The sequence below is a fragment of the Aythya ferina genome (genome assembly GCF_964211825.1).
Source record: "Aythya ferina genome assembly, chromosome: 1".
Lineage (NCBI taxonomy): Eukaryota > Metazoa > Chordata > Aves > Anseriformes > Anatidae > Aythya > Aythya ferina.
Window position 1 is genome coordinate 105,942,777 of NC_140296.1, and position 12,253 is coordinate 105,955,029.

General features: G+C 37.5%; 1 protein-coding gene across 11 annotated transcripts in view; it reads right to left on the bottom strand.

The window, feature by feature from the left end:
* ROBO1 (roundabout guidance receptor 1) overlaps nucleotides 1-12,253 on the bottom strand; it is a 737,333-nt gene that overhangs the window by 89,954 nt on the left and 635,126 nt on the right. For all 11 annotated transcript variants that reach the window (XM_084506318.1, XM_084506315.1, XM_084506317.1 and 8 more), the window contains one exon: nucleotides 3,926-4,046. In XM_084506318.1, coding sequence (XP_084362444.1) covers nucleotides 3,926-4,046 — 121 coding nt within the window. The remainder of the gene's footprint in view (nucleotides 1-3,925; nucleotides 4,047-12,253) is intronic.

The window sequence follows — 12,253 nt, forward strand, 5'->3', positions numbered from 1 at the left end:
TGCCCTCTTCTTTCAAAGCTTTCAAAGATATTAAGATCCTTTTTATATTGTGAAGCCCAGAAATGCATGTAATATTCAAGGCAAGGCTGTACCACTGCTAAATATACCAAGTAATCACTTTTGACCAGCTGGCTATGCTGTTTACTGCACCCCAAAATGTGTTTTGTCCTCTTGGCTGCCCACTGCTGGCTCATGCTGAGACTGCTATCAACCAGCACCCCCAGATCCCTTACAACTGAGCTGCTCTCCAGCCACTCGCCTCCCAATCTGTACCCGTGTCCAGCGTTATTCTGTCTCAGGTACGGAATCCAGCATTTTCCTTTGCTGAACTTCATGCTGTTGCTAATTGCCCAGTGCTCCAATCTATCTAGATCCCTCTACAATACTCCTCATCCCTTCAGGTAGTCAACAGCACCTCCTAGTTTGTCATCAGCAAGCTTGCTGAAGATGCACTCCACTCCTGCATGCAGATCATTGATAAAAATGTTGAACAGATTTGAGTCCTGGGCCACGGCTAGAATTGAGTCCTGAGCCATACTGTTCTCTAGGTCAGTTTCCTATCAGAAGAGTAATAGCCCAAGAGCTTTTGTCTGCCCATTCTTAATTCTCTTATTCAAGTGCATAAATGGATAAAGGAAATCACACTGATACTAGCTAAGTATCTATCTTTGTCACACAATTATTTGGTAAATACAAGGAAAGCCTAGTAAGGAACACTTTGAAATCTTCTAATATTACAGTCTCTGGGATATAATCCTCCCCCTGATTTGAAGCAGACCTAAAAGCAAAAGTTCAACTTTCAAATAACCAAAAACCATAAACATAAGATTTGTGCTGAAAGATATTAATATATGAAGTCAGCATGTTTCTCATGCCTTTTGACTTGTATCTAAGATCCAACTTGAAAAAATGAAGTGTATTAAAATTTTTTAGACATAGATTGATAAGACAGACAAAGCTTTACTGTCCTGTTTGAAAATAAAAGCCTACTAGTTTCCCCAAACTGAAAATCAGAAATTCATTTGAAGGGAAAACCAGATGGAGGACCATTTCCAGCATGAATTATATATAACAGTTTATATTGTGATTCTCTGGTTAGAAGAATAGTTAAACAGTACAGGTGACAAGGAGCCCAGTGTCGGGACTTCACTCATGTAACTATAGCCAGAAGGCTATATCAATTCTAGATTCTGTTCTGAAGTTCTAAAGTTCTAAAAGTCTATGTGACAGTAAATTTCCATATGACGTCCTTCAAAGGTTTTCAAACAAAAAGATAAAAAACAACAAAGGAACCAGGATGGTGGATCACAAAGATCCTTCCTTAGCTTACAGAAAGTTATAGAAAATTACAAGACTGTCTTGCTGGATATTCAATCTCAGCAACTTTAAAATGGCAGATAATTTCACTTCGTTAAGGATAATATTGCTTCATAAAAAACTCTGAGCAGAACCTTAAGTCGCCTGCATCATACTTTTAAAAAGTAATGAGACACAAAAGTGCCAAAGACTGACAAAACACATCTTAAACCTGAATAATATGTTCTGCAGTCAGTAGAACTGCTACTTTGGATTGTCACAGGGTTGATTTTAGGGACCTATTTGACAGGGTCCCCTGGGACCCTGTTCTAAAGGGCAAAGGAGTTCAGGAAGGCTGGACATTTTTCTAGAACAGCACAAATCTTGAAGGCACAGGAGCAGGCCATCCCTATGTGCTGAAAGATGAGCTGGTGGAGAAGACTAGCACGTCTGCACAGAGAGCTTCTTCAGTAACTCAGGAAAAACAAACAAACAAACAAACAAACAAACAAAAAACAGAACAAAAACAAACAAACAAACAAACAAAAACAACAACAGAGAGAGAGACAGACAACTCAGAAGGACTACAAAGATGTTGTGAGGTCATGCAGGGAAGAATTTAGGAGGGCTGAAGCCCAAATAGAGCTTAACTTGGCCACTACAGTAAAAGATGATAATATACATAACATTTTTTTAAAGTACATCATTAAGAAAGTAGGACTAAGGAGAATCTCCACCCTTTATTATATGTGGGGGAAAACAATGACAAGAGATGAGGAAAAGGCTGAGGTATTTTATGCCTTCTTTGCCTCAGTCTTTACTAGTAAGACTAATTCTTCTCAGGGTACTCAAGTCTGATGAGAAGAATGAAGCCCTTATAGTCCAAGGTAAAATGGTTAGCAGCTTACTACACTGCTTGTACACCCACAAATCTATGGGGCTAATAGGCACCCAAGAGTGCCAAAGGAGCTGGCTGAAGTGCTTACCAAGCCACTTTCAATAATTTACCAGCAGTCCTGGCTAATTGGGAAGGTCCCAGTTGACTGCAGGTTGGCAAATGTGATGCCCATCTACAAGAAGGGCAGGAAGGAGGATCTGGAGAATTACAAGCCTGTCATTCTGACCTCGGTGCTAGGGAAAGTTATGGAGCAGATCATGTTGGGTGCCATCACACAGCATATATAGGACAAACAGGTAATCAGACCCAGTCAGCATAGGTTTGTGAAAGGCAGGTCCTACTTGACTAACCTGATCTCCTTCATGACAAGAAGACCTGCTTAGTGGACAAGAAAAAGGATGTAGCTTGTTTGCTGTGACTTTAATAAGGCATTTGACACTGTTTCCCACAGCCTTCTCCTGGAGACAATGGCTGCTCAGGGCATGGATGGCTGTACTGCTCACTGGGTAAAAACTGACTGGATGGCCTGGGCCAAAGGGTTGTTGTGAATGGAGTTAAATCTGCTTGGTGGCTAGTCACAAGTGGTGCTCCCCAGGGCTCAGTACTATGGCCAGCTTTATTTATTATCTTTATCAATAATATTGATGGGGAGATTGAGTGCACCCTCGGTAACTTTGCAAACGACACCAAGTTGGGTGGGAATGTTGATCTGCTTGAGGGTAGGAAGGCTCTCCAGAGCTCTGCAGATCTGGATAGGCTAGACTGATGGGATGTTTCCAATTGCATGACAATCAGCAAGGATAAATGTAGGTGCTGTACTTGGGTCATAACAACCTGACGCAGTAGTATAATCTTTGGGTAGAGCAGCTGGAAAGTTGCCTGGCAGAAGAGGACCTGGGGGTGCTGGTCAACAGCCAAATCAACAAAAACAGTCTAATTTCTCCTTCAGAAGCAATAGATAACCCAAGCTTTCCCTACTGCCAAGTTACATGTAACACATTTTGAATGAAAACTACCAAAGCTTCATCTACAGGGATAAGGCAACTCTCACATGCTGAAGATAGTCTGAGAGTTACAGTCTATCTGAGAGATAGTCTGAGAAACTGGAGTTACAGTTTCTTTTCTGCCATAACAACAACAACAACAAAATAATGCAATTTTCAGCTAAGATAGTTATCTTAAATGAAAATATGTTTTAATGCTTGAAGGAACTATCACTAGAATCGTTTGAACAAGTAGACCTGTTATATCTTTACAACACTCAGCACGGATAATAAACAAAAAAATATGTATAATAGAAATATAGAATAATTGTGATTTGCTTCAAAAGGAAAGAAAAAATATAGCCTCTTCTTAAAGATGTCACTTTTTGTTTCGGTATTGTTTCATTGTACTGTCACAGTCAGTGGACATCGGACGTTGGAACTATTTTCAGTTAGATAAAGTATGAAAGTGTCTTCTGTAGTAACAACAAAGCTAGACTGCAAAGCCATTAACTGATGGTTGGACTTGGTTATCTTAAATGTCTTTTGCAGTCTAATTTATTCTCTAATTCTAATTGCCACCCATTTGCTAGAGTGCTAATGTGACAAAAAACATTTTCAGAATAAACACCGAAAAGGAAATAGCTGACAATGACCTTTAATTAAAGGCTTCCTAGGAATAACAAAGTTGGATATTTTCATATTCATGGACATTTTCATTAACACAGTCTTAATGGAGAGTTCTTACCTAAAACAGTGAGCTCGGCAACTTCGCTTTCACGTTCTCCAACCATATTTGTTCCAACACAAACATACTTGCCAGCATCATTCTTTCTTGTGTATGTGATCATAAGCTTTCCTCCTCTGATCTAGGACAAAACAAGGATAACAGAAAATACTTTAATAGAAACTAATGACTTAATAATATTTATTAACTTGAAAAGTGTTTTGTTGCAGATAAAGAAAAAAAAAAAAGATAGCAGTGACTTTCCAAATCAAACAAAACGTTGAAAAAAGTGAAACTACTAACTTAGTTTCCTCTTCTTATGAAAAAAAAAAGGGGGGGGAGGCTTAGTTTTACATCTGTAGTTTGAAATCTCTCAAATTTAGACCTCTTTTCTTCATTCTGTGTAGTGCAATACTAGTTATTTAATGGTCTGTTTAATACTCATTGGCAGAAAATGCTACAATTCCTTTCTATGCACTATTATAGTTTGACATAGATGAAGAGCAAAAATTAGCACTAGACATAAATCCCATTTTCACATCAAGTGTAGCAATTACTTTTTCTTAATAAAAATCCTCATGAAGTTCAATAAGGCCAAGGTCTTGCACCTGGGCTGGAGCAATTACAAACACAAACACAGGCTGGACAATAAGTGGATTGAGAGCAGACCTGCCAAGAAAGACTTGGGGTGTTGGTTAAAGAGAAACTCAACATTAGCCGGCAATGGATGCTTGCAGCCCAAAATGCCAACTGTATCCTGGGCTGCATCAAAAGAATCACGGCCAGCAGGTCAAGGGCACTGATTTTCTGCCTCCACTCTACTTTCATGAAACCCCACCTGAAGTACTGTGTTCAGCTGGGGGCTCCCCAGCATAACACATTGACCCATTACAAGAGGTCTAGAGGATGGCCATGAAGATGATCAGAAAGCTGGAGCTATGAAGACAGTCTGAGGGAACTGGCGTTGTTAAGCCTAGAGAAGAGAAGGCTCCATCAGACCTTATAGCTGCTTTTCAGTACTTAAACAAAGCTTACAGGAAAGCTGGGGCCCAATATACTCTTTACCAAGAAATATAGCAATAGGACAAGAAGTAATGTTTTTAAACTAAAAGAAGGTAGATTTAGATTAGACATTAAGAAGAAATTCTTTACTATGAGAGTGGTAAGGCAGTGGAACAGGCTGCCCAGGGAAGCTGTTGATGCCCCATCCCTGAAGTGTTCAAAGCCAGGTTGGATGAGGCCCTGGGCAACCTGTTCTAGTGGGAGGTGTCTCTTCCCATGGCAGGGGGGTTGGAACAATCTTTAAGGTCTCTTCCAGCCCAAACCATACTATGATTCTATATTATCCTACTGTTGGTAGGATGCTTGTTACTATACACAATTATTATTATTATTTCTTATTTTTATTTTTATTTCTAAAGGAAACAAAGAGAGCTCTTAATCTTTATAAAGTTATTTACCTTCGATTAAGGAATTTTTAAGGCTGATAAGCAGTCGGGCAGAAGCAATTTAAACCCATGCTGGGAAATGAATTATCTTCTGAATTCAGTTGTTGGAAGATAACAGAATTTCAGTAGCATCCAAATCAAGAAAACATATTTCCCCTTTGTGATTCAAAATTTAAATATTTTAAAATATACATTAGAAGTACACAGAAATATCTGATGTCCCTTTAAAAATACTACTTCTATTTGATTTGCAAAACAGCTGAAGAAGTTTCATTGTTCACCAAAATACAACAAAATTTGTGTAGGCAACTGAATACATACCTTGTTTACTTTAATATATTAATACATTATTTAATTACATTTTTTGTTGAACACACACTTATGACTCACATCACATATGAAAAACATTGAAGTTCAAGGCATGGATGGAAGAAAACAACAAATAAAAACCAAAGATGAAACTACATAAAAGGGTCTAATGTGGTCAGTGACAAGAAGGAGAGTGTTCTCAATCTGAGGTATTTTGCTCAAGTTCCCTGCAGCTAGAAATCTATCCCTGAAAATTTGACATCTGGAGTAGTATTGGTCTCCTACTATCATTGTAAGATGTACACACACAATGATGACAGTCAGTTATTGAGATAAATGAACATGCACATGTAACGTAGACAATGTTGCATACAAATTTCATTCTTTTGCCTTTGGCACTCATTGAGAACAGAAAAGATATGTCCTTTATCATCCAGCAATCTAGTAATGCTGAAATTTCAATGGGGATTTCAAGCATGAAGAATAAAAAAATTAAGGTGATCTGCAAATATACATTTTTTCAAGAGCCTGAATAGATTGTTGACCACCTGAAACAGTAAGCAGAAGAGACTGTAACATATCTCTCTATATTTATTCCTATTTTACACCTCCCTAAATCACAGAATGCTGTTAGTTTCCAACTAATCTATAGAAAGGGTTTTAAAAAGTGATTGTGAAAGATTTCCATATTCATTTTGAAGCACTTATATATTCAGATATATATGCAGAAATACATTATTTTCATGTACATCAGTATTGAATGCGCTGGATTTAAACAAAGAAATGTATTTACACACCACAAGAATTTACTGAAGCTCCTAATGATTTCAAACCTATGTAAACTGAAAGCTTTGATTTTCATACATGTCTCAGGAACTTAAGTCCCACTGACATTCAGTAGTACTTGTGCTCCTCTGTGACTTTGGCATTTATGAAAATCCCTTCAATATGGCACAACTGCATGTTTTTGAAAACTGTAACCTCTAGCAAGAGATATTCTAGGAATTCCTTCTAGGAATCACGAACAGCCTCTCTTCAAACCACATACAGAGAAAAGCATTAAAGCAGAAAGATTTGAACAGTTAAAAATCATTGAAAGCTGCTAATCTTCCAAGTTGAGATTTACATAAGACAGGAGATGCAGAGGAAACATTCCCTCATGTCTTGCATAAAACTATGAACTCACTCTCTTTTGTATCATGGACTTTGAGGCAGACTTTCAAACACATGGCATACCTATCGAAAGTAGCTATGGTTTCAAGATGGAAATTCTGAATGCATTTAGATTTTTTTTCTTCTTTTTTTTTCCTTTGTTGATTTTTTTTTCATATTAAATCAGAATAAATGTTTAGAACTTTAGCCACAGTGAAGGCTATGTGGGTATATAAAACATAAAAATAGGATAAATTACACAATTATGATAAAATATTGGGCATGTGGAATTAAGTATGTCTGCAACTAAGCATTCACAGATGGCTAGAATAATATACTTCCTCTGCTGGTTCAGTACCCAAGTTTTACATTGAGTTTTAACAAATATGTACCCACCATCTGAATAAGATTGATCAAGACCTTCTATTTATTAACAAGACATTGCAAACCAAATCTGTAGCTATGATAAACCTGAGTTTTGTACATGCAATTTTTGCCACTTTTTCTCTTAATAGGAAAGAGTACCTTCAGTATTGCATTTAGCTCTGGGGCCCTCAACATAAAGAGGACATGAACTTGGCAGAGTGTGTCCAGAGGAGGGCCATGAGGATGATCAGAGTCCTGGAGCACCTCTTGTATGAAGACAACCTTAGAGAATTGGATAAGCAGTTGGGCAGAAGCATTGTGGTCAAGAGGGCTAATGGGATCCTGGCGTGCATTAAAAGGAGTGTGGCCAGCAGGTCAAGGGAGGTGATCCTCCCCCTCTACTCTGCCCTGGTCAGGCCTCACCTGGAGTACTGTGTCCAGTTCTGGGCTCCCCGGTACAAGAGAGACAGGGATCTCCTGGAAAGAGTCCAACGGAGGGCCACAAAGATGATACGGGGCCTGGAGCATCTTCCCTATGAAGAAAGGCTGAGAGAGCTGGGCTTGTTCAGCCTGGAGAAGACTGAGAGGGCATCTCTTCAGGGTATGTAACTATCTGAGGGGTAGGGGACAGAAGGATGTAGCCAACCTCTTCTCAGTTTGTGGGGATAGGACAAGGGGCAAAGGCTGCAAGTTAGAGCACAGGAAGTTCAGCACTGACATGCGAAAGAACTTCTTCACGGTGAGGGTGACGGAGCATTGGAACAGGCTGCCTAGGGAGGTTGTGGAGTCTCCTTCTCTGGAGATATTCAAGGCCTGTCTGGATGCCTACCTGGGCAGCCTGCTCTGAGGAACCAGCTTTGGCAGAGGGGCTGGACCTGATGATCTTTCGAGGTTCCTTCCAACCCCTACAGTTCTGTGATTCTGTGATACTTTGATTCTATGAAATCCTACAAATACCTATGGACTATGAACCAATGGCTTTAACTAACAAAGTACAGAACGGAATACACGCACGTAAATTTTGGTATGACCACATAAAGCTGTTACATTTCTTTGTCTTACTAAGCTGTAAGTTTGTATCTGTTGTTTAAAGCAGTAAAGAGCCAAATCACATTTGAGGGTATTATCTGAAATCATGCCAAATTAGAGCTGGTCCTAGTCAGTGGACATGTAACAGTTAACCAGGGGTTTTACTTTCAGTGCTTCAACTCTTCTTCTCACATTTATACCCCTGACTCAAAGGGGTACATCAGCTTCAAAGTAGTCACGATATAATGATTTGAAAAAATGACAGGCAGTTTAATGTTTCATCCCAAGCCCCAGAAGAGTTGTTATCATACTAAACACAAAGAGAAGTCTTGTTTTTTTTTTTTTTTTTTTTTGTTTTGTTTTGTTTTGTTTTTTGTTTTTTGTTTTTTTTTCATAGTGAAGAAGATATACTAAACAATTTTATTACACTATTCTGGTAGGTATTGCACATCATGGGAAAAGAATTGCTTTGCTAACTGCCAAAGCTTTAAGTTCAATTTTGAAAAAGATGGAAGCAAGTATCATGTTCCATTTATACAGAAATGATGTCATGGTATTTTCTGACTTTTAATGTCTCCTTAGGATTTTATTCTGTTCTCTGCCTATCAACAAATTTATCAGGGTTATGCAAGTAGGGGATATGAAAATAGTACTGAACATTGATGGGGAAAAAAAGATTGTGATCAGTAGTTTACAGATGATCTTTGGTTGCCTGTAACACAATATATGATAGTATGGTGATTTACAAAGACATATTGAAAGCTATTTTCTATATGTGTGCGTGACCATATTTTGCTCCTCATGAGTAAATTGTTCATTTGAGCAAGTCCACTTCATTTATTTCTTTCAACAATAGTTAGGGATGTTGATTCAGAAAACCCTAGGAACCTATACAGTTAACTAGGTCCTGAATTGTAAATTATGACCACCCAGGAGTGAAAAAAAAAAAATCATATACAAATAACGAATCAACTTGGTCAGCCAATAAATCAAATCCACAAAAACTTACCCAAGGATTCTACAACATATCACCATATTCAGAATAGCTATACACATATATTCTTATCCTAAGACCATATTTTATATACCTATGTTTGTGTATGCATATGTAAATTTCTGTATGTATAGATGCATATCCATCTGCCTGTATTAAGAAATATTTTTTTTCATGTGGGTGATTCACTTACTTTTCACAGCAACGTGCTATGTAATATGAGAAAGAAAGAAGCCATATGAAAAATGCTTGGCAAGTCCAAATATGAAGATGACTGGCATATTTTCTTTTACTTTCCTTTAGCTCCTATTTTCATTCCATTTAATAAATGAAATGTGCTCTGTTGCAAAATAACTCTAAAGCAAACCTAAATGCTTAAGAAAATGAAATTTAGACTACAGAGTGAAACACTGACCTGTTTGTATAATCAGGGTTTCTGCATATGTAATGTCACAAATTTCATATATTTCAGTCTTCTGTAGTAGAGCTCAACATCACATTTTATGTAGAATGAAATGTGATGGGCATGTGATATTAACCTGTCAGACATGGTCTATGCTTTAACAGTGTACCATCTAATTATAAATGACAATACAATGATTGAAGAACAAGGTGAGTATAAGCATTTGTAATTAACTCTGTCACCAATTATATATAAAAGTAAAATGGAGCTTTTATTTCTTATTTATGAAACACAGAGTTTGGACAGTCTTGTCTATGTGGTCTAGCATTCCCAAATAGATTATTATATCCGTTTTATTACTTGTCATTGCATCATAGACTGTGAGGCATGGAATAGAAGCAATAGAAGATAGTTTTGAAATTTTAAATGAGCAGTCGAGTTAAAAATAAATAAATAAATAAATAAGGATAAATGAATACCTACCTTATAGTTTTGTTTAAAAATGTGTACCTTGTCCCAAGCCTTGTGAATCCAATGTATTTCCTACCTATTACAATATGCTTCAGTATCATTGCAAGACACTTGACATTAAAACATGTTTGATAACGCTCTTACTCAACTTCAAAGTTCAAACAAGTCTTTCCTACTTCTGGTTCCATTCTCTTGGACCCCAGAAAGATATGTGCTGCTTCTCCACATCAAACACATACAAAACACTTCTTGAAAGAAGTTTAAAAAATACTTTCATCTGGCCCTTCTGTGCCATAAATCTGCCATGGCAAAATGCAAGTCAATTGTTTCGCACTATCATAAAGATCAACAAAGTAGTCTTGCAGTGGTGACAGGTCTGAAAGTAGCATTTATAATGAATGGTGCAAAATATATGCGAATAAAGATTTACTTAAAAACAAAGAATGTTTAAGGTAGATAAAATGACAACAGATTAAAGCTGCTCCTTCTGGCACCCTTAAAATTTGGCTAGCATATCTGGAGAGTCAGAATCGGTTTCAGTTTGCTTATGAGACAGTCTTCCATTTCCTTTACGGTCTCTTTACTAATGACTGTATCCATAAGATCAGTATCTACAAAGAGTTAAGGCTTATCTGTGTCCTGAGTTGTTTGGTGACTTCAGAGGGAACTGAAGGTTGTTCAGTACTTGGTATTATCACAAGACACCAAGTATCAGAATTACTATAATGTGTTTGATACCTCCCACATTTAACAACACAGTGAAAACAGCCAAGGTATATGCAGAATGTCATAAATCCAACTTCAGGAAAGAAAAATCCTTATCTCAGCACATACAATTTTCAGACATTTAACACTGAAGTCATCTCAATCTCACTTTCTACAAACATTTGGCTTTTGTTAATAGCAAAGGAAGATTTTATTCAAAATAGGCCATATTGGTTCACATTAATCAGACCTAATTTCTGAACAGACAGCTATGTTTGTATAAAAATATTTGAACCAATAAAACATGTTACTGAAACGTTTTCAGTTACAGTACAAAACATTTATTATGCAATACTTCCTCTGTTATTATAAACCAAGATTAAAATCCTCCCACAACAAAAGCATGTTACAGCTACCCTCATGGCCTTAAATACATTCATCTGAGATCTGGGAAAATAAAAAATTTAAAAAATATCAGAAACTGTTTTGCACAATACTCTTTACCGAGTACAGACAATATACTAAACTTACCTAACGAACAACACATAAGGACATGCTACAGGTCAGTAAAAAAAGCTATGGAATGAAACTATCTTTCTGCAACACAGAAGACCCAACTGAGCCCAAATATTATTGACCCAGATAGGAACCATGTGTCTGTAGGGATGAATAAGACATTTCTGCAAAACTGTATTTATCCTGGTACATGAATCTCCCTAGATGAACTGGTTCATGTTTATGGTAGCTTTCATGGCAGTCAGTGATAGGAGTCAGAAACAAAAGTAAAGTGGAATTGATTTCATTGTCTGGTGTGTCTTCATTTCTCTCCCCTTCAGTCAAACAATTTGAAATGTCTGTTACACCAGAATTTTTTAAGCATTGCCACCAGTGTGTTATTTGCATACCTCCAAGGATAAAATCTCAGGCTAACTGGGTCTAACCTGCCACACAAAATTTCTCAGTGTTTAACTATGTTACCTAAGTCATCACAAATGTAATATGGAAAAATAATTGAAACAAACCAAACATTTTAAGATGCACAAAGAATTTCTATCTGGTAACCACAAAAGAAACAATATAGCCCAAATCTGCAGAGGTATTTTGCAGCCTATTTTCCACTAAGCAAAAGTGGAAGTTTCCACTACACTGCAAAAGACAGATGAAAGGCCACTCTTTAGGGATGTATCAAAAAGTTCACAAGAATGAAAGCAAGTGCAGATTCAGATAATCTCTCCAGGGAGTATGAGGGGACCATTCAGGTGACCAGATCCAGTGATTTAGCCTGCTGCAGAATACACCTCAGCTGTGCAGGTATTATTGGGGAGGAGGAGTGCCATACAAATTCAGAGGAGTATGGACTGCTGCTGATTTCTAGGGGGTTTAGTTTCCTAATTGTCAGTTTCCTAATCGACTGGTGTCTTCTTACTTTTCTAAATCTGAAGTTACACGGGCAGGACAATTATATGGATCTA